Consider the following 23,279-nt stretch of genomic DNA (forward strand, 5'->3'; position numbering starts at 1 on the left):
ACAGTAAGAGCTGAGTGGGTCGCACCCCGAGTGACAGGCCCTTGGGGGCTGACTTTGGGGTGGCCATCACCAGGGTATATCCTACCCTATTCCCCTGGGTTCTACCTCAGGTGGCAGCATCCTAAACATTGATTTTAAAACTGGTCTCATTACACCATGACACACAGGATTCACTTTTGGGCCATCCTGTAGTGTGAGGAGAGTTTGCCTTTTAAATATAAACTGATGCAGAATTGAGGTCAACCGTCTAATCCCAGGGCCCTTGCCCATCCGCATCCTGATGAACATTCTCAAGTGAGAAGGAGTGGAGAAGTCCCTGAAGGCCCAGAATTTCAGGAGAACGTAGATATGGGTATTGATTACAGCTGGTAGTCCAGACCTGGGGTCAAGGGCACCAGGGTGGGTGGGGGGGAATTAATGGCCTCAGGGTGTCACCCATACCCCAGGGATGGAAATCAGAAGGAATTAGGATGCCCAACATCCTGAGAAGACTAGAGTGTGCTATCCCCAAGAACCACTCACCCTCGCAGTTTGGTAGCAATCTGCACATCAGTCATTTTCCAGTCAACCCCTGAAAAGAGAGAAAGTCAGGGGTTGATGGCAGCCTGGCTGGGTCCTAGGCTTCCATGTCTTCAGCAAGGACATCACTTTAGATGGGAACTTCCCAGAGTTCAATGGAGGCAGGTCTTCAGCCATCCTCTCAAAGGTCATCACCACCAGCCTGACTCAAAGGCACTGCACAAGCCTCTATATGACTAGTTGTTACGGTTTTGATCTGGAATGTCCCTCAGAAGCTCATGTGGTAAAGCTTGGTTCCCCAATGCAGCAATGTCCAGAGGTGGGACTTATAGGAAATGATGGAACATGAGAGCTCTGACCTCATCAATAGATTAATCCACTTGATGGATCAATAATTTGAATGAGTTATTGGGAGGTGGGACCTATTTAGAAGAAGGTCAGTAGGTGTGTTCCCTGGAAGGATTTAGCTTGTTCTCAGCCTCCCAGCACCTCTGTCTGTCTTTCTCTCTTTCCCTGCTGCCGTGAACTGAGTAGCTCTCCTCTGCCACACCCTTCTGCCATGATGTTCTGCCTCACCTCAGGCCCAGAGCAATGCAGTTGGCCAACCATGGACTGAACCTCTGAAACCATGAGCAAAAATAAACTTTTTGTTTGTGTCAGGTATTTGGTCACAATGACAAAAACCTAACTAACACCCTGGTAGTTAGTCATCTTCCCATTTTTAAGATAGCTCAGAGTTCAATGACTTGGGAAATTCATGCTTATTTTATAATAACTGAGCACTGATTGTGCAATGATCATTGTGAGTCAAAGTAAATGTTTAGTTTTACTGACTCCTAAAGCCAAAACTCTTCCAGCTATGCAAGCCTGCCTCTACTAGATCAAACCAGGTCACAAACTGGACTGGATTCTGGCTTTGGACTAAAACCTCCTTTCTCTTAGATTAGTAGCCTATCCAAGATAGAGAAGATGGCAATGAGAGAAAAGTCAGGTATGGGCCAGCAGAAAGGTATCACTGGAAAAAAGTGTCTTCTACCCTACTCGTAAAGGCAGCAGGCAAATTCTTCAGTAAGCCAGATGGTTAGGACAGCCTTGGAAGAACACAGCCTGGCAAACTGATGATGGAGAGAAAAATTTGCCACCCTGCTCAGTCCACCCTAGTATCTCAGCATTCATGTATTAGATTTGTGACCCTCTTTCCCTATTTTCAAACTGCCCAGGATTTTTCTAAGGGGCTGCCTTTCACTAACAGGGCTGAGGATTGTCACATGATGGAGTAGCACAAGTGTTAGCTTTAGAACCAGACAGATCTAGATTTATGTTTCAGCTCTCTCATTTCTAGGCCATGTGAATTTACCAAGTCATGTAATCCTCTAATCTGCAACTGTGAAAGACAGAATAATAATGCCCATCTTACAGGGGTTTTGAGAAGATCACAATACATGTAGGACTCTGGCTCGGTGTCTGAAGCACAGTAGTTATGAAATAAATGTCAATTTCTTTGTCATTTCTCACATTCCATTTGTATTATAATAATGATCTCTCACACTTGCACAGAATTTCAGTTTGCAGGTTTTCCCAAATATGATCTCATTTAATCCTGAAAACAGGTAAGAAGACAGTATTCCTAGAGAGGGAAAGGCAATTAAAAGACATAACCTGTCTGAACTTTGGTTTTCTTCTTTGAGAAACAGAGAAAACAATGTGGTAATAGGGTCTGGTCTTAAACTATTCTGACTCCTAAGTCTTTTTCCTATGACACCATGTTGTCATTTCATGGTAGAAGCTATTTCTCACAGCTTCTTGAAGACAGTGACTACTACCAATTTATCTTGTATTTTCCAAATATTTAATAAATATTGGATAGAAGAGTGGGAGCATGAATTTGTGACTTAATAGATTGAATAATGGTGGCTTGATGTTATCTAGATCCCCTCGTCTGACATATGGAATTATATATACAATAATTATTGTATAGCCTAACCCCAGTGAAAAGCTACTTGGAGTCCATTTTATATCTCTTGTCCTTGATCTTCTTACTTTTACTTATTTATTTATTTATGGTACTTGGGATTGAGCCCAGGAGCTCTTTGCCACTGAGCTACATCCCTAGCCCTTACTTTTTATTTCTAGACAGGGTCTCACTGTTACCCAGGCTGGCATTGAATTTTCAATCCTATGGCCTTAGTCTCATGAGTCTCTGGGATTATAAGCATGTGCCACCACACCTGGCTGGTCTCACTTTTTGCCTCAGAGACAAGACATAACAATGTGTGATATTCCCAGCTTCCTTTCCTCCCACTGTAGACAGCAGTTTTTCTTTTTCTCTCCCCTGTCCAGTTCTGGTTAAAGAGCTTGGCCTGAAAGAATTGGTCAAACAATAAAGGAGAATTCATGCTTCCCGCCTTCTTTTGTTAAGGAGTTTCTGGGTAACAGGGACATAGAGATACAACTCAAAGGGGCTGGAGCTGAGGCTCAGTGGTAGAGCACTTGCCCCACAAGTATGAAGCACTGGGTTCAATCCTAGCACCACATAAAATCAAATAAAGGCATACAAAACTAAAAAAATATATTTAAAAAAGATAAAACTAAAAGAAAGCCAGACAGGCTTATATTTAAAGACTAACAAAAATGGAGGAAGACGAGGAGTGACTATAAAGCTATTTGTACTAGGATGGAAGAGAGTTTGGGAGATTTGGAGAGTGAAAAAAATCCAAAGCCAAGCTGCAGTGATAGGAAGTTTTGAAAAGGGAAAGGGTAATTGTGGGTTTTGAAATAGATCCTATGTAACATTACTTGAAACAGATTTCTTTTAACTTTAAGTGGGCTGGATCTGACTCCTTTAAATGCAACTGCAGTTATAAATGGGGTGACACAAGGGTGTATATTAGGATTGCATTCAAAATGGTCTCTGTCCAATCTACATTACAAGACTGTTATGAAAAGCAAAGGAGGGCTGGGGATGTGGCACAAGTGGTAGTGCTCTCGCTTAGCATGCATGAGGCACTGGGTTCAATTCTCAGCACCACATAAAAATAAAATAAAGCTATTGTGTCCACCTAAAACTAAAAAATAAATACTTTTTTTAAAAAGCAAAGGAGAAAAAAATGCAAACGTGCTTTATAAATTATCAAACACGCACTACAGCTCTGCCTTTTCTGCATGCTTTTATATCCATGCACCTATGCATTCTCACACCTTCATACCTGCCAAATCTGTGACAAGGAAGCTGCCATTTGTCCACTGATACAGCCAGTGCTGGAAGGTCTGGCATTTCTGCAAGGCCTCAGAGCTGCTGGATGCTGTTGGAACCCCAGTACAGCTCCATTCCCGGGAACAGTAAGACTCCAGGGGCTTGCCCAGATCCTCCTCCAGGGTAGCATAGGGGATATTGTTGGCAGGCCGGTAGATCAGATAGAGTGGGATGATCCTAAACATAGTGGAACTCTGCAGTAAGCAGCAAATGTGGCCCCAGAGAGCTCCTCTCTCCAACCCCATTCTATATTTATTCTTGGATCTAAAAGAAGGGCCTTTCCCAGAGGCTCCATCCTGAGTTCAGGAAAGGAAATGGAGGCCATTGACATCAGAGTCCTGTCTATTCTCTACGATCAATGGGACCAGAACCAAATCCTGCTATGGTCCCAGGTCAACCATGCTTGGGTAAGGGCTGAGGCCAGTATGTGTCAAATAGAAAGGTTACCTCCAGAGCAGATTCAAACAGATCATGATCCAATACCAGTTAAACCCCAGATATGCAAGGGTCAGAGTTCAAGTCTCAGAACAGAAACAATTATGACTTACAGTTGACTCCTACGGAAGTCCACACAGACCCTGCCTGCCCATGGCAGGAGAGTCCTGACCAGTTTATTTAGATGAGCCCACCCCACATCTTCCACAGAGACCCAGAATCTGGTATGCACAACACGTAATTGGTAAAATCTGGGTTAAAAAGTGAGGAATTAGGGTGGGTGGGAGGAGACTCAACCAGAGACTTTTCTCAAGTAGGGAGTGAATCTTGAGGTTTTCATTTCTAGATTTTGTGGGACCTTTGAGCTGAGCATGGGGTAGCATGAGCCTATTTGTACCTGGCCATAGGATGCCCCGTGAGGGGTTGGGAAATCACTGTCTTTGCAGAAGTGGGAGGCAACAGCTCCGCACACTGCATTTCCCACCTCCCGTGCACTTACTCAGGCACCTCTCCAAAGCCGGATGCTGCCCGGGCTTCAGCTGCAAAGATTTTGCAGTACTCCCTGCTCATGTTCTGGATCTTGCACCCCTGTGGATTAGAGGAAACCGAATCTAATTAGCAAGGAACCTCCCCAGCTCTCTCTCATGCCTAGGTCTAAGTAGGCGGGCCACCTGCTAAGGGACTCCAGGAGGATGCCAACCCTGGGGTACAATGGGGCTCACTCCTTCCTGTTCCCTACTCTGTGACTCATCTTCTCATTTGAATCACAAGGGGCTGTGGACTTTTTTCAGTTTGAGGTTTTCAAAATGGTTTCTAAACTATGTTTCCTGGAGCCTTAATGCTAGGAGGCAGTGCCCTGGGGTCCCTCAGTGGAAAGAAGGGTAGACCATCCCTACCCACATCATCCCTTCTTTATCTACCATGTAAAAAAGACCTCTAGGAGAGATCAAACTATATATAGGTTTCAAACCTAGGGCCCCAATGGTTTTGAAGCTCTCAAGCTCTTTGAGGCCATGTCTAGATTCCAGGCTACATCGCAGCTTCTCCTCTAGGGCCACTATAGGAACCTCATAGGCTGAGATTGAGGTGGCTTCTGCTCCACATTGGGCTTCCCAACAGGACCCAGGCTTGGAAAGGGAAGGAGGTAAGACAGTACAGTGACAGGAAGTAGTACCTGAATGGTGACATCGTAGTTTCTGCCCAGGAGAGAAGTCTCATTGCTGGGTCCAAACACAAGCAGGCTGGACACCTTGATGATGCATGTGCGGCCTGACTCAAAGATGGGTTCCAGGCCATAGATGACCTTGGCTTGGGAGGCCTTCCGAAGGTTACACCCATGTCCATCCCCTCGGAGCTCCTCGCTCACCAGTCGCCCAAAGAGCTTGTCCCCCCAGCAGCCAGAGTCAGCCAGACCCTTAGCAAACACCATGGGGGTCATCTCAATCTCTTCTCCAACTGAAGGGGAACAGGAGAAATGTGGGAACTAGAAGACCCTGCCTGAACAATGTGAGATCCACAGGGATAAAAAGGCCAGAACAGTCTCCCACCTGTCTACCTGTGTGCTCCCTGTCTGTCCATAAGTGCTCTGCTGTATACACCTTGATGCCCCTACCAGACTGAAAGCTGCTTGGGGCAGAAATTGCATCTGATTCAACCTTTGCCATTTAACAATCTCAGGTGGTACCTATTCTATAGTAAGTGTCCAGAAAGTACCCAAGTAGGCAGGAGTGTTCTTGTGGCAGTAGCAGTCAATACAGAATACCAGAATTACTTTGTTCTAGACTTAGGTATAATAAAGACTCCATCTCAACCAACATGTTTGATGGAATAAAAACTTTGGAGGACCAATCCAGTAGCAGTGAGCACCCCTAATGCTCAAATTGTGACTGCTAAAGACCATTTCCCACCAAAAGGAATCAGAGCTCCCTAAAGAAATGGTAGGCTGGGGCTGGGGTAGTAGCTCAGTGGAAGAGCACTTGCCTAGTATGTGTGAGGTACTGGGTTCATTTCTCAGCATCACATATAAATAAATAAAATAAAGGTCCATCAACAACTAAAAAATATGTTTAAAATATTTTTTTAAAAAGAAAGAAATGGTAGGGTATAGCACTTAGTAGGAAGTATACAGAACAGATCTGAAATATTCTGTGAGATAAGAAAACTGTCAAAAACTACTGGAAGCTCGGGGCTGGGGTTGTGGCTCAGCAGTAGAGCGCTCACCTTGCAGGTGTGAGATTCTGGGTTCTATCCTTAGCGCCACATAAAAATAAATAAATGAAATAAAAGTATTGTGTCCAACTACAACTAAAAAATAAATATTAAAAAAAAAACTACTGTGTTGTGGCTCAGTGGTAGTGCACTTGCTTGGCATATGTGAGGCACTAGGTTTGATTCTCAGCACCACATATAAATAAATAGATAAAGGTCTATAAACAAGTTAAAAAAAATTATTGGAAGCTATTTGAGGCCTGGGCAACTTAGCAAGACCCTGTCTCAAAAAAATGACTTTTTTTTTTTTTTTCGGTACCAGGGATTGAACCCAGGGGCGCTTAACCACGGAGCCACATCTCCAGTCTTTTTATATATTTTATTTTGAGACAGGGTCTCTCTAAATTGCTTAAGGCCTTGCTAAATTGCTGAGGCTGGCTTTGAACTTGCAATCCTCCTGCCTCAGCTTCCCAAGATGCTAGGATAGCAGGCATGTGACATCATGCCCAGCTCAAAATAAGATTTTTTAAATAGGCTAGGGATGTAGCTCAGCAGTAGAGAGCTCACCTAGCATGTGCAAGACCCTCTCCATTTAATTCCCAGCACTGAAGAGGGAAAAAAAACTACTGCTACTGGAGACTTGTCAAAAGGACACAGTGGCACACTCCTGCAATACCAGCAGCTCAGGAGGCTGAGGCAGGAGGATTGCAAATTCAAAGCCAACTTCAGCAATTTAGTGAGGCTCTAAGAAATTTTGTGAGACCCTGTCTCAAAATAAAATCTGAAAAAAAGAGCTGGAGATGTGGCTCAGTGATTAAGAGACCTGGATTCAATTCCCAGTACAAAAAAAAAAAAAAAAGCCCACAGGAACTAACTGCAAACAAAACTTTGACCAAAACTGAAACAATCTTAGCCACAAAGGTAATTATTACATGTAGTACACATATCATACATGTTTAAAGTTCATTTGTTCATAACGGTAACTGGCAAAAAAAAAATAATTAGCAGGGCACAGTAGCAAATGACTGTAATCCCAGCTACTCAGGAAGCAGAGGCAAGAGGATTTCAAATTTGAGGTCATCCTCCAACTTAGCAAGACTTCGTCTCAAAATAAAAAATCAGGGCTAGGGATATAGCTCAGTGGTAAAGCACCCCTAGGTTCAATCCTTACTACCCAAATAGTAAAAATAAAATAAAAAGGTGGGTATGGAGCCCAGTGATAAAGTTCAATCCCTGGTACTAATAAACAATTTCCTCTATCAAAAGAAACAAACCTCATTGGTCACCTCTGGAGGATGCTAGAATACAAACTCACTATTCTGAAATCTAGTGAGTACAGAGGGGAAAAAGGCAAGTACTTATTCATTTTCTGCTGGATCTGTATGTATCAGGATAACCAAATAATCATACAGAAAAATTCCAGCTACTAAAGACAAAATGATAGAATTAAAATACCTCCATATTGTCACTCTTAATGAAATAATGGATTTAGACAATAATTAGTGACTGCTAAAACCCCAAGATAATAAAGGGGGTTGTGTCAGAATTTTTTATTTTTCATGCTGGGAGTTGAACTCAGGGCCTCACACATACTAGACAAGCTCTTTACCACAAGCTCTTTATCCCAACCCTTTTTTAAAAATCTTATTTTAAGACGGCATCTTGCTAAGTTGCCCAGGCCTCAAACTTGTGATCCTCATGCTTCAGCCTCCTAGGTAGCTAGGATTACAGGTGTGCAGCACCATGCCCAGCTATTTTTCTAATTTAAAAAGGAATTGATCAGGACTGGTGATGCAGCTCAGTGGTCAAGCACTTTCCTAGCATGCTCAAGGCCCTCTGTTCAATCCCCAGCACCACATACACACACACACACAAAAAAAAAAACCACCAAAATTTTAAATTATTTGATAACTGAACAAAAAACACTGGTTGGGTGAACATGTGATCGAATGTGATAGAATGAACAAAAGAATTAATGCGTCTGTTAGCAAGTGAAGCTCCTTGGGTGTCTCCATCACTGGTATCTTCCTGGGCCTAAGCCTTAGCTTAGTCTTGCAGGTGCAACATGGACTCTCCCCCTGATTTCTGAGGCTTTGAAGTGTTTGTTACACTTTAGGGGTGTCTCACCATCACCAAATGCATTGCTCCTAGGTCCTTCCTAGACATTAAGGATGTCTGCAGTGGAGACCAACCTGCATTTTTAGCAGGCTCCTTGTATGAGTCTAATGCAGGAATCCATAGAGCATGGTGAGGAAACTCTGGGTGGGTAGCTGGTAGGATAAGGCATGCCCTGGTGGTCAGTCCTGCTCTTGATCAAGGACTCTGACATAGGCAGAGAGCCCAGAGCTGAATTAAATTCTGATGGAATTGTCCTCCTTAGCCACTTTCTCTCCTACAGCCTCTGAAACATCAGTTTCCTTCTCCATTCCACCCCGCTCAATCATATCATAAACTGGGCAGTAAAGGGCAGCATCTTGTGGACTGGGGACAGAGTCCAAGCCTTTACTGAAGATCTTGTCTGTAGAGGGCAGGGGTGGGCAGGAAGACCCGTCCCTCCTCCCCCAGAGGGGCCACATACCTTCACCTTCCTCCCTGGAGACAAATCCAGACAACACTATGTGAGAAAAAGAAGAGGGAGCTGTTTGCTGCCTTCAGACTGGTTTACCCAGGTGACTGCCCCCACCCTGAAGGGGCCAAGCTGGACAGACCTCACCCCACCTCACCCCATAGGACACACTCACCCTCAGGGCTGAGGCAGAAGTCAGTGGAGGCGGAGCCATGCTCATTGTGGATGGTGCATCGATACACGCCACAGTCTACGGGGGAAGCCTGCACAATGGCCAGGGCTGCAGGTCCCTCATCCCCTGCACTGCAGAGAATGGAGACCCTTCTCATGAGGGCCATCACAGTGACACAAGGCCTTCAACCCCACTCTCAGAGGCTGCTAGGAACACAGCTCTGGGAGCCCCTGGGAGGCAGTAAGAGGTTCCATGGTCAAGAACAGGCCCTGGATCATATGGGTCTGGTTTACAGTCATGAAACCTACTAGCTATGTGGCTTAAGACCTCTGAGCCTCAATTTCCTTGTCTCTACTATGGGAATAACATGGGAATAACAGAATCTCTTCATAACATTATTGTGGTGACTAAATGCGGTATAGATTTAAAGCATTAAGACAATACCCAACATGATTATTGTAATTAGGGAGCCAAGTCAGTTGAAGATGGAATCCAGGCTACTTACCTCCTGGCCACCTCACCCACTGGGCGCTGATCCTTGGCCCAAGTCAGGACTGAGTCACTAAGAATGTTGAAAAACTGGCACCAGAGCTTCAGGCTACCAGAGGCATCAGGAAATTGCTCCACCCTAATCTTCCGAATCACCTGTGGGGCTGAGAGCAGGAACCCAGTTAGGTGGCAGGGGCCACATCCCCCAATCTGTGCCCTCTCTGGCCATATCCCTGCTTCCCTGGGCCTCCTTGGTAGAATAGGCAAGGTGAAAACAGAATTCCAGACTCCACACAAACCCACCACTTCATAGTCCCAGCTGCCTCCCACTGTACCTCAGGTGTCTGCCCCAACCCCCAGAGCACACATCAGAACTAGAATGAACCCACAACTCCACCCCATCACAGGCCAGGGATGTCGTCACAGAGGACAAAGAAAACCACCAAGAGAGGATCTTCAGTGTGCATTTTAGGCCCCTTACTCCAGAAACCTGCATCTGAATCCTTTTTCACTACTTTGCAATCATGAACCAAATCTGTAAAGAGATGATTATGGTGATGGAAGGAGGATACTACTGAAGCCAGACATTGTACTAAGTCCTTGGTATATCTACTTCACAATGTTACAAGGTTGGTACTGCATATTATTATCTCCATTTTGCAGGGATAAAGAGCCAAGCAAGAGCCAGGCCTTTATCTATCTGTCTGTCTGTCTGTCTATCTATCTATCTATCCATCCATCCATCCATTTATCTATGGTACTGGGAATTGAACCCAGCAGCACTCTACCACTGAACTATACCTCCAGCCCTTTTCATTTTTATTTTGAGACAGGGCCTTGCTAAGTTGCCCAGGCTGGCTTTGAATTTGTTATCCTCTTGCCTCGGCCTCCTGAGTAGCTGGGATTACAGGCATGGGCCACCATGCCTGGCTAGGACCAGGCCTTTCTGAGAGATAGATCATGAAATAAGAACATGATTTGTAAACCCCTAGTAGGGATGTGCTACCCCTGTGAGTAGCAGCACCTCTCTGCGGGTTTTTGGAAGCCTTCTTCCACCCTCTAGGTTGCTCACCTTTCAGCAGGTCTTTGGCTTTCTTGGGTTTGTCCAGAGCTTCCTGCTTGCCTTCATCCAGGGCAGGCTCTGTGTCCAGGCCACTGGCCTTGGTACTGGAGCCCAGGTCTCCTGCAGCCGGCTCCTCTTCTGCCCTGGGCACCTCCAACATGCTCGCCTTCCTGCCCTGGGTAGGGGAGCGTCTCTCCCGCCCTGGAGTCCCTGGAGACCCAGGTGCCAGGCTCTTCCTGGATCCCCGGGGAGAAACACTAGGGCTCTCCCTTTCTTCAGGCTTGACCACCTCTCCATCTCCTGCTGCTCTGACCTTAGGGAGAAATCTCTTCCTCCGGGCCCCTAGAGCCAGTTCCTCGGGTGTGGCGGCAGGGAGATCTGTCAGAGCCTCCCCTGGGACCTCCTCCTCTGGGAAGAGTTCCTGAGTTTTGCTCTCTGCTGTTTGCCTGCCCGCCTCCCCCAATGGCCCACCCATACCACTTTCCTGGGAGGCTCCCCAGAGACCAGGCCCCTCAAGGGAAACCTCTCCCTCACCCACACTGAATCCTTCTGAGGTCAGCCCAGAGCCCTCCTCACCCACCACAATGGTGGGGACCGTGAGTGGGCTGGGGGCCTGGAAGCCCTGGGCAGCAGCCAGGGCCTGCTGGCCAGCCTGCACCTCACGGTCCAAGAGGCCAGTGAGACGTCGGGAGGTACAGGGGCTCAGCAGCAGGGACTGCGCACTCTGCACCAGATGGTTGTTCTCCACACGCTCCAGGATGCGCCTTGATGTCCGGGGACTCAGCCCAGCCACTTCCACGGCGGGGGCCAGAGTGGATGAGGGCTCCAGACCTCCCGTGGCAGCCTCCACCTGGGACTCAGCTCCTGCTTCACTTGCCTGAGTGTTGGATAGCTTTAGCAGCAGAAGCAGGTAGTTCTTCAGAGAATCTATGAGGCCAGGGTCACAGCTCCGGGTGCCTGAGGGCCTCCCCTCCATATCTGGCTCCTTGGCACAGGCCCCCTCACCACTGGTGGCCATGGCTTCTGCTGGGTGACTCTGAGTGGGGGGCCTCGGCCCCAGGTTCAGTGCGGGGGCAGAACTCAGCAAGGCCTGATCCCCAGAGGACAGGAAGGCAGCTGTGCTCATGTGCTGAGAGGTCAGGGTACTGTGCAGCCCCTCCTCAGTCCCAGGAAGAGAGAGCATGGTGGACACCTCCCGGCTTGGGCCACCTAGACCCCCACATAACATATCCCCTGGCCACTGCTCCTTGGGGCCCTGGAGCAGGCTGTCCTCTGACTTGGCCTTGACCAGGCCTGACCACTCTGGCCCTTGACGTCTCTCTCCTCCCACCTGTTCCAAGTTCCTCCTAGGAGGCAGCTGTGCTGGGTGCCCAAGATTCCCCAACAGGGGATCCAATACAGTGTCCGGATGGTTCCTGGAGGCTGTTACTGCTGGCTCCTCAGATCTGACCATGATGCCAGGTTTTTCTAGGATACAAGATGTTTCTGGGGTCTGTACAAAACATTCAGTAATCTGAGAAGACCTAGATTGCTCTGAAGGTGGGAGTTTAGAGGCTCTGCATGGTGGGCTGAGGCTGGTCACAGACCGATTGTCTGATTGATTTTTGATAGCTGCAGGAACACTGTCCTCTGACTGTGTCCCCCTTTCTTCCTGCATCCTTGTGTCTTCCTGTATCGTCCCATCTGCCTGTGTCTTTCTATCTTTCTGCATCCTCTCATCTGCCTGCATCCTTTCTACCCGTGTCTCCACCCTTCTCTGTGCCACCACATCCTTCTCTGAGTTCCTGTCTAACTGCAACCTCTCACTGTCTTGTGTCACAACATCCACCTGTGTCTTTCTGTCTGCCTGCGTCTTCTGGGCTACTTGTGATCTGTCTCCCTGGGTCTTCCCATCTGCCGGCATCTTTCCATCTGTCTGTGTGTTCTTCTGGCTTTCAGTTCTTCTGTCAGCAGATGTTCTCCCATGCTCCTGGGTTTCTGTATCCATGGGCTCGATGATACCTTGACTTCTAGAGGTGCTAAAGTCAACAGAGGCTCCTCCAGAGCTGCTGCTAGCAGATATGGTAGGAGCCATGATTGCCTGGGACTCCGGGACCTGAGGACCACACAGACAAAAGCAAAGAGTTAACTGCACATGCACTAGGAGCTCTTCAAATTACCATCCTGACCTCCTCTGATCATGCAGAACTGCTCTGAAGGAAATCCTACCACCTGGTTTCTGAGGCCTGCTGGAAGTTGGGAGGCAGACCTAGGACAAAGTCCCAAAGCCTCATGCCCACCCACAACAATCCTTGATCCCAGAAACTAGACTAGGGACTATCCAGAATCCAGGCCCAGCCCTGGTCCTTCTGACCTCTCCCTGAAAAAAAATTCTGCCTTGCCCGAAAGATCTTGCTCCTGGGGAATCCCACCCTCAGCCCTGCCACCTGCAGGACAGTGACCCCCCAGGTTCCCAGAGCTATCAATCTTTTCTTCTCTGGTGTACAGATTGCCCTAGATAGACTTATGAATGAAGTAGGAATGTGCTAAAGTGTGTTCTGACAATGCCTCAAAGACAGCATCCACTAGGGACACTGGGCTCATGGAATAACATGATAACCATCCAAACAGAGTTAATGGAACCATGAATGGCATCTATATCAAGAAATCAACGAAACATTATAATGTTACCTTTAGAACACCTACTATTTGCAGAGCATTATGCTAGCCCCCTATGTGTTATACTTATGACCTTACTCTGCATAATGATGGGAAATTCTTCTTCTTCTTCTTTTTATTTTTGGTGCCAGGGATTGAACCAGGGACACTTAACCACTGAGTCACATTTCCAGCTCTTTTTTATATTTTATTTTGAGACAGGGTCTTGTTAAGTTGCTTAGGGCCTTGCTAAATTGTTGAGGGAGGCCTCCAACTTGGTATCCTCCTCATAGGCATGTGCCGCCATGCTCAGCCACAATGAGAAATTCTTATGAGAATTATCCCCATTTTAGAGATGAGAAGAATGATGGTCAAAGAAGGGATGTGATTTGTCCATTTTTAGATAGTTAGTGGCAGAGTTTAGATCAGAAGGCAGGTATATCTAGTTCCAAACCCCATTTTCTTTGCTGTTATACCATAGTGCCACACATTTAAACATAATTAAGGGCTGGGCATGGCAGGGTGGTGTGTCACACCTGTAATCCCAGCAACTCAGAAGGCTAAGGCAGGATCCCAACTTCAAGACCAGCCTGGGCAATTTAGCAAGACCCTGCCTCAAATAAAATGTAAATAGGGCTATAGATGTAGCTCAGGCCTAGCATGCACGAGACTCTGGATTCAATCCTCAGTATTACTAATATAAATAAATAAATAAATAAATAAATAAAATTAAGAACTTACTGCCTAAATGTTGATATAAGTCAGTAACTTGCCTCTTTTCCTCCTGGATACCACCAATACTAACAAAGTAAACAAGAAAAGACTAAAGCAAACTTTTCTTCAGTGAAACTAGAGGCAAATAAAACCTATAGTGTCGAAAAACAAACCAAGGATAAGGCCGCCAGAAGCAAATCCATGTAGACACTGGTAGGCTGAGGAGGAACCAAAGCTATGGAGGCGGGGGGCACTAGAGAAGCCGTTCAAGGGGTGAACTGTGAAACAGAATATGCCAGCAAAAACACGCACACCGCAGAGGAGGGACTCTCCCTGAGGTGACAAATCCACGAGCTCATGAACACAGCTGTAGGATTCTGGAGGACTGGGTGGGAGCTGAGCAGAAGACATGGGGACAGTGTCCAGCAGAGACAGGGTCAGGGGAGTGGAATGGTCCTGTGGCAGCAGATCTCAGAAAAATATACTCCAGAAGAAAACTGAAATATACTCCAGAAGAAACCTGAAAATTGCTAAGCTAAGAAATCTGGTTTTGAACATACAAAGACTTAAAGAATATCTCATTCCCATGAGCACAGAGAACAAGCTTCAGTCAACCCAACAAGATCAAGGAAGCAAAAGAGCTGAAGGAAAGCACTAAATATATTCATATTATATTAACATAAAGCCAAGACTAAAGCCAAGACTAAAGCCAAGCTGAACTGGGCCCAATGGTGCACACCTGTAATCCCAGAGACTTGGGAGGCTGAGGCAGAAGGAACTCCAATTTGAGGCCAGCAACTTAATGAGACCTTGTCTCAAAATAAAAAAATAAAAAGGGCTGGGGGTGTAGCTCAGTGGTAGAGTACCCCTAGGTTCAATCTCCAGTACCACAAAAAATAAAATAAAAGGCCAGGAATGAGATATTACTAAAAGCTGAGAATCCAAGTAACAGAAATATAGGATATTTAACTACATAATCATATAGAAATAAAATCTTTGGCTACTATAAGATAGAAGATGAACAGGGAAAATGGGAAGAACATATAAACACTTTGTTATTGCTCATGTAAAAAAAAAATTAGTAGATACTGACTGAACAGATCAAAGAATTAACTGTATTACATAAAATTCAAATTATAAATTAAATCACTACATACAAGTGTTTTTAATTTCAAGCCACACACAAAGCAGACAGATCACATTAATGAAAGACTTTTTAAAAATATATGTAACATATATTTAAATTAAGTATAGAATTTAAAGTTCCTTTACTAAATATAGAATTTTGAATGAATTTTCCCATATTTATATGTGGGAAAAATTAGTTTTCTAAATATCAGGAATAAGTTTGACTAAGGAATTTTAATAGAAATGCTCTTCCAACTTCTCCGACAACAAGGAAGATACTAACAGACAAAAATGCCTTAGAGCCAACAAGTAGTAATACCTGGGGACCTTCTTTTAACTTGTGACTTTTAGGATCTATAAATTTACAAAGAAAGTACTAACTTGGTTCCCAAGCCTACTTTCTGCTGCTAGCAAGACTCCTACTTAAAGCCGCCTCCACTTCACTCCTGCTTACCCACACAGCCTGATCAGTCCCTTGAGCCTATATCCCTTTACCTCAAAATTCATTCCCTCTGTTTCCACTGCCAAGTGCCTCGTTCAAGCTGCCCACATGGCGGCTGTGACTGGACTACTGGACAGCCTCCTAAATCCGCAGCCAGGACGCTAATCTTTGCCTCTGCTAAACTTTTTTCCTCACTGCAGCCTAGTGATCTTTCCGTAGTACAGATTGGACTTTGGCATTCCCCTGCTTAAAAACCTCTCAGTGGGGGCTGGGGATGTGGCTCAGTGATTGAGCGCTTGCCTGGCATGATGAGGCCCTGGGTTCAAGTCCTAGCACTGCAAAATAAAAACAAGCAAACAAATAACAATAACAGAAAATGTCTCAGCATCTTACCAGCGCTTATAGGACAAAGCCTAAGAGCCCTAGCCTAAAAGAGCAAAAGGTTAAAAATACTCTCCATTAGCCAGGGTGTGGGGAAACAGGCTGTGGCACAGCTTCTACAGATAGCAATGTGGCGTTATTTATTAAAATCTATTTATTAAAAAGTATTTATTAAAAAGTATTAAAAAAATACTTATGGTCTTTGGGGCCGGGACTGTAGCTAGGTGGTAGAGCACTTGCCTGGAACATGTGAGAAACTGGGTTCAATCATCAGCACCACATAAAATAAATAAATAAAATAAAGGTATTGTGTCCACCTACAACTAAAAATATATTTTAAAAAGGGGGTGGGTGGGCTAGGGATGTAGCTCAATAGTAGAGTGCCCTTGGATTCAATCCCTAGGACTGTAAAAATAAATAAAATAAAGCAAGGTGCAGAAAAGAGAGTACAGAATTCAAGCTTTGTCTGGAAAACATACCAGTACACATATACATTTGTAAATGCAAAGAAAATACCTCTTGGAGGATACCTAAGGAACTAACTTCAGGAGGAGGTGGATAAAGGAGAGATGTAATGTTCTTTATACACCTTTTTCTACTTTTAAATTTTTATGCCATACACATGGCACATATTCAACAAAAACTCAATTAAAAATGAAAAAAGTAAGGGAATAAACTCTTGCGTGATGAATGAGACCTATTCTTTAGTAACGATCCCAGACCTCCCTCTCTAGGTTCATCTCTAGGGTCCCTCCACCTGACACTAAGTAACTGTACTGGTGCTATTTTGTAACTACTTTGCTCTTTCTCTGTCAGACATTTTCATACTTCTCTTTGCCCAGCTGGAGAAGATCCATTTAAGATCGTGAAGATTTCATTTAAGTTTATTCTTTTCCTTGAGGATTTTTCAAGATTACTCCTCAACCTCAAATAGCATTACTGGCTTCCTATCCTCTCATAGCACATGTAACTCATAGCACATGTAACTAATTCCATCATTAAACCCTCATTCTGTGTGGTAGTTATTTGTCTCATGTATAGGTCACCTGCTAATCTGGGAACTCTACCCCTCTGCAGAGGGCCCAACACAGGCCAGAGTCAGATTTATAGATCAACAAATATCTGATGGATGACTGAATTCTTTCAGTACACTTCTACAAGGGCTAAGCCCTCTACACACTAGGGGATGCATGTGTGTGTGTATGTGTGTGTGTGTATGTGTGTACATCTACGGTGCATTTCTGAAAAACAAAAATTATGTGAGCAGAGTGAACCTAGCTGGTTTTAGGAAAGTTTTTTTTCACTACAAATAACATTATTAGGTCTTATTTGCTGTCATGTCTTTCTCTCTTGGCTCGTAAATTCTCAGGGATTAGGGTTCCTAATCCTAGTCTGATTCAATATTGCATCCTTCACAGCCCTGAGTACATACAGGGTTCACAGGAATGAACAACTGAATAACTAGTCTGGCTGGTAACCTGCAAGAGGCATGACCCTGGAGCACTGACTTTGGGGGGCAGGAGAAAAAGCTAGGAGCTTAACAGGCATGGGACAGGGCAGTGTCAAGACCTGAAGCCAGACCTAGGGCTGCTACTGGGTTTTATTATATTAAATGTTTGGGAGAAATCCCCAGTGAAACCTTCTGGTCCTGAAGATTTCTTTGCTGGAAATTTATACTACAAATTCAATGTATTTAATACTTATATGATTATTCAAATTATCAATTTCATTTTTGCATCAGTTTTGGTAGTTTGTAATTTTTATAGAATTGGTCTATTTCATCTAAATTGTTGAATTTATGTGCATTTTTCATAGACTTTTATTACCCCCTTTAAAAATTTTTTTTTGTAGTGCAGATAAACAGAATGCCTTTATTTTAACTTGTTTATTTTTATGTGTTGCTGAGGATCGAACCCAGTGCCTCACGCATGCTAGGCAAGCGCTCTGTCACTGAGCTACAGCCCCAGCCCCTTATTACCCTTTTAATGTTCACAAGGTCTTCAGTGATATCCTCTCTTATATTCTTAATATTGGTATTTTGTGTCTCCTCTCTTGTTTTATGAGTCTTGCTAGAAGTATATAAATATTACCAATCTTTTCAAATAACCAACTTTGGGTTTAATTTATTTCCTCTCATTTGTCTTTTATTTCCTTTATTCTGCTTGTTTTGGGTTCATTCTGTTCTTTCAAAATATTTTTTTTAGTTGAAGATGGACATAAATAATACCTTTACTTTATTTATTTTTTAGTTGTACATGGACACACAATATCTTTATTTCATTTTTATGTGGTGCTCAGTAGTGCTTCGTGCATGCTAGGAGAGCACTCTACCACTGAGCCACAACCCTAGCCCTTATTTATTTATTTTTGTGAGGTGCTGAGGATCGAACCCATTACCTCCCACATGCTAGGCAAGTGCTCTACCACTGAGCTACAGCCTCAGCCCTCTTCTCTAGTTTTCTAAGGTAAGGGCTTAGGTAATTGGTTTTAGACCTTTCTTCTAATATGAACCTTTAATGCTATAAAATTTCCTCAAAACATTGATTAAGCAGATTCCAAACTTTCATATTTTCATTTTCATTCAATTCAAAATGTTTCCCAATTGCCCTTAAAATTTCCTCCTTGAGCTGGGCATGGTAATGCACATCCGTAACCCCAGCCACTTGGGAGGCTGAGGCAGGAGGAATCCAAATTTGAGAGCAGCCTGGGCAACTAACAGAGATTCTGTCTCAAAATAAAATAGAGGGATGGGTATGTAGCACAATGGTAGAGAACCCCTGGGTTCAATCCCCAGTACTACAACAGAAATAAAATCAAAAACCTTCCTCTTTGAACCCATAAAACTATTTTCTTTAATTTAAAAGTATTTGGAGATTTTCCTATTATTTTTCTGTCATTAATTTCTAGTTTAATTCCATTTTGGTCAGAGAACATATTTTCTATTATTTTAATTATTTCACATTTGTTAAGGTTTGTTTTATGATTCTGGATATGATCTATTTGGTGAATTTTTATATGCACTTGAATTAGTATTATATAAATGTCTATTAGCTCCAGTTGATTGACAGTGCTATTCAGTTCTTTTATATTCTTTCTGATTTTCTATCTACTATATCTATGAATTACTGAGAGAGGAGTGTTAAAGTTTCCAACTGTCTATTTCTCCTTTCAGTTCTACCAGTTTTTGTTTCATGTATTTTGAAGCTATATTGTTAGATACATACCCATTTTCATTATTATGCTTTCTTGAATAAGTCAATTTATTGTTTTGTATTTGTTATCTGTGTTAATTAGCTTTTAATTACTATAAAAAATAGTTGAGAAAACCAACTATTATTTTATTAGAAAATCAACTAGTTATTTTCTTTGCTTTGATGTCTTTGCTTGATAATAATATGGCCACTCCAACTTTTGTTTGCTTAGTATTTACAGAATATATATAATTCTATTATTTTACTTTTAAAAATGATTTTAGTTTTAGATGGACATAATACATAATACATAGATGGACATAATACCTTTATTTTATTTTTATATTTGTATGTGTTGCTAAGGATCAAACCCAGTGCCTCACACATGCTAGGCAAGAGCTCTACAACCGAGCTACAACCCTGGCCTTATTATTTTACTCTTAATTACCTATATCATTATATTTGAAATGAATTTCTTGTATGAAGGGTTGGGAATGTTTTGTTTTATTTATTAATTTTTATTCATACTGGGGATCTAACCCAGGGACCCTGAACTACATCCCCAACTCTTTTTTATTTTTAATTTGAGACAGGGTCTCACTAAGTTGCTTAGGGCCTTGCTAAACTGCTGCAGCTGGCCTTGGACTTGCAATCCTCCTGTTACAGCCTCTGAAGTTGCTGGGATTACAGGTGTGTGCCACTGCACCTAGCTAGGGAATGTTTTTTGATTCAGTCTCATAATCTCTTGTCTTTTAATTGGTGTATTTATACCATTTACATTTAGTATTTAATTATTTACATGTTTTAATTATTTACATAGTTGTAGATGGACACAATACCTTTATTTTTATTTATTTTTATGTGGTTCTGAGGATCAAACCTAGTGCCTCACACCTGCTAGGCAAGCAGTAAAAAAGTCAATTTATTATTTGTTTTGTATTTGTTATCTGTGTTAGTTAGCTTTCCATTACTATAAAAAATAGTTGAGAAAAATCAACTTATTAAAAAGAAAAAATTAAGGGTTGGGTTGTAACTTAGTGGTAGAGCACTTGCCTTACCCATATGAGGTACCACATAAAAATAAATAAATAAAATAAAGATATTGTGTCCATCTACAACTAAAAAAATTTCTTTTTTAGTTTATTTTTGCTCACAGTTTTGAAGAGTTCAGTCCATGGTCAGTTGGCCCTGTTGCTTTTGGGCCTGCAGCAAGGCAGTGCATCACGGCAGGGAGCATGTGATGAAATAAGTTGTTCACTTCATGGCAGCCAGGAAGTAAAAAAGAAAGGGAGGAAGGGGTTGGGGTCCAATGTCCCTTTCAAGGGCATGCCCCCAATGACTGGAAGACCCCAACTAGTACCCACCTCTTAAAGTTTTTTACCACCTCCCAATAGTGCCACATTGGGACTTTTTACCTTTCACACATGTGCCTTTTGGGACTTTTAAGATCCAAACTACAGAATTCCCTCTGTTTTTCCTTCCAGTTTCCCCTCTCTTGACTTCTTTAGATTATATGAATTTTTGGAGGAGCGAGTACTGGGGCACTCAACCACTGAGCCACATCACCAGTCCTATTTTGTATTTTATTTTAAGACAGGGTCTCACTGAGTTACTTAGCACCTCACTAAATTGCTGAGGCTGGCTTTGAACTTGTGATCCTTCTGCCTCAGCCTCTGGAGCTGCTGGGATTATGGGCATGTGCCATGCGCTCAGCTTGTTTTTTAATATTCTACTTTCACATATATTGTGCTTTTTACTCTTGTATAGTGTTTTACTTGATGCTCTAGGAAATACAATATACATACTTAACTTGCACAGTCTATTTACTGTCAATATTTGACCACTTTAAATGACATGTAGTAATCTCACCACCATAAAGGACTTCTTACCCTCTCCCTCTTTATGTTGTAGTTAACTTATATATTCACATATATTAAAAACTCCAGCAGACAATGCTGTAGTTTCTAGCTTCAAACATATTTTAAATTTTTTTAGTTGTAGATGGACACAACATCTTTATTCATTTACTTATTTGTATGTGGTACTGAGGATTGAACCCAGCTTGTAGCTTCAAACATATTTTAAAGAATTCAAGAGGAAAAGACTAATCTATCATATTTACCATTTCTGTTCCTCTTCCTTCATTCTTTTTTAAAAACATTAAATTTTTTTTTTGGTTGTAGAAGGACACAATACCTTTATTTTTATTTATTTTTATGTGGTTCTGAGGATCAAACCTAGTGCCTCATACCTGCTAGGCAAGCACTCTACCACTGACCCACAATCCCAGACCTCTTCTTCCATTCTTCATTTTTCAAGTTTCCTTCTAAAATCAGTTCTTTTTGTTGTTGGTGGTGGTGATATCAGGGATTGAACCGAGGGGCACTTAACCACTGAGCCACATCACCAGCCAGCACTCTTTTCACTTTTATTTTGAGACAGGGTCTCACTAAGTTGCTTAGGGCCTCTCACTAAGTTGCTGAGGCTGGGCCTCAAACTTGCAATTCTGCCTCAGCCACCTGGGTCACTGAGGTTACAGGTGTGTGCCACCACACCTGGCTCAGTTCCCTTCTTAAACATTTACTTTAGCAATTCTTCTAAAGTAAATGAGATCTGCTGCTGGTGTATTCTCTTAATTTTTTTCTTTATCTGAGAATGACTTTATTTTGCCTTCAATACTTCAAGATATTTATGTTAAATATAGAATTATAGGTAAGTCTTTTTCTTCCAGCATTTAAAAGATGTTGTTCCTCTTTTTTTTTTTTTTAATTTTCTTAGTTGTAGACGGACACAATATCTCCATTTATTTATTTATATGCGGTGCTGAGGATTGAACCCAGTGCTTCACACATGCAAGGCAAGCACTCTACTACTGAGCTACGGCCCCAGCCCTGTTCCTCTTCCTTGTGAACTCATTGTCTCATATGAGAAATTGCAGTCATTCAAATCATTGTTTCTCTTCTTTGTTATTTTTTCTGGCTAATTTAAATATTTTTTTCCAGCAATTCAATTGTTTCTGGATGAGGAACTATGCAGGCTTATCCTGTTTGAGGTTTATTAAACTTCTTGATCTATAGGTTCATGTTTTTTGCCAAATTAGGAAAGTTTTCAGCCATTACTTCTTCACATATTTTTTAAAATTCTGTACCATGCTCTTTCTCCTCTCCTGGTTATTTAATGACATTTTGATATTACATCCTAGGTCTCTGAGGCTCTGTTCATTTATTTTTCTAATTTTTTTTCTCTCTATTGTTCAGAAATAAATTATTTCTTTTTCTATAATTTCAAGTTAATTAGCCATTTATATGTATTTATATTTTGAGACAGGGTCTCACTAAGTTGTCGAGGTTGGCCTTGAACTTTCGATCCTCCTGCCTCAACTTCCCAAATAGCTGGGATTACAGGTGTGTACCACTGTGCCCAGCTCTTTTATTTCTTTGTATCTTTCCATTCATTTCCAATGTTCACCCTTACTTGTCATATGTTTACTATAACAATTCTTAAGTCAGATAATTCCAATATATCTATGTCTTCTTGGTACTGGCATTCTTTGATTGTCTCTCCCATGAAAATGAGATTTTCTTCATATGCCAAGTAATTATGATTACATCCTGGACATTTTGAGTATTACAAGACTCTGGTTCTTGTTTAAATCCTATGGAGAATGTTCATATTTTTGTCTTAGCAGGCAATCTACCTGGTTGTGTTCAGGCTGCAACCCTATGAGGTTGTAGTTTTAAAGTCATTCCCAATTTCAAAGTCTTTCCAGTGCTATTTGGATCTTTCCTCTGTGTGTGCCACCCAGTTGGCAGTCTGGAACTTGGATAAGGATCTGTTAGTTCCATTCTCAATGTTTTTGATATGTTGTTCAGAATCAGATCCTTGTATGACCAGCTTTGGAAATGAGCCCAGAAATTTGTAAAGAGCTTATAAACTCAGAGGTCATTAATGACTCTCAGAGGTCATTTTCCCAAGCTTCTCCCTCTCCATGATCTCCTCGATGCTTTATAGATCCCTAGGGCTTCTCTTTTCAATCCTCTGGCCAAATAGCTGGAGCTCCATTTACCCCACTCTGCCACAT

The 23,279-nt window shown here is 42.8% G+C and overlaps 1 protein-coding gene across 10 annotated transcripts in view; it reads right to left on the minus strand.

The window, feature by feature from the left end:
• LOC107148397 (sodium/nucleoside cotransporter 1) overlaps positions 1–23,279 on the minus strand; it is a 119,856-nt gene that overhangs the window by 66,235 nt on the left and 30,342 nt on the right. For 6 of the 10 annotated variants that reach the window (XR_007342820.1, XM_048790200.1, XM_048790199.1 and 3 more), the window contains 6 exons: positions 10,715–12,800; positions 9,659–9,806; positions 9,157–9,284; positions 8,994–9,029; positions 5,382–5,662; positions 4,707–4,795 (listed from right to left, as the gene is read on the minus strand). Coding sequence is in view for 9 of the 10 variants with exons in the window: in XM_048790200.1 (XP_048646157.1) it covers positions 4,707–4,795; positions 5,382–5,662; positions 8,994–9,029; positions 9,157–9,284; positions 9,659–9,806; positions 10,715–12,800 (2,768 nt within the window). In the remaining variant the exon portion in view is untranslated. Of the gene's footprint in view, positions 1–522; positions 572–3,725; positions 3,950–4,706; positions 4,796–5,381; positions 5,663–8,993; positions 9,030–9,156; positions 9,285–9,658; positions 9,807–10,714; positions 12,801–15,679; positions 16,083–23,279 lie in introns of those variants that run through there. The other 4 variants (XM_048790207.1, XM_048790206.1, XM_048790202.1 and 1 more) reach the window with 3 other exon arrangements.

The sequence above is a fragment of the Marmota marmota genome, unplaced genomic scaffold (genome assembly GCF_001458135.2).
Source record: "Marmota marmota marmota unplaced genomic scaffold, marMar, whole genome shotgun sequence".
In the NCBI taxonomy this organism is placed as follows: domain Eukaryota; kingdom Metazoa; phylum Chordata; class Mammalia; order Rodentia; family Sciuridae; genus Marmota; species Marmota marmota.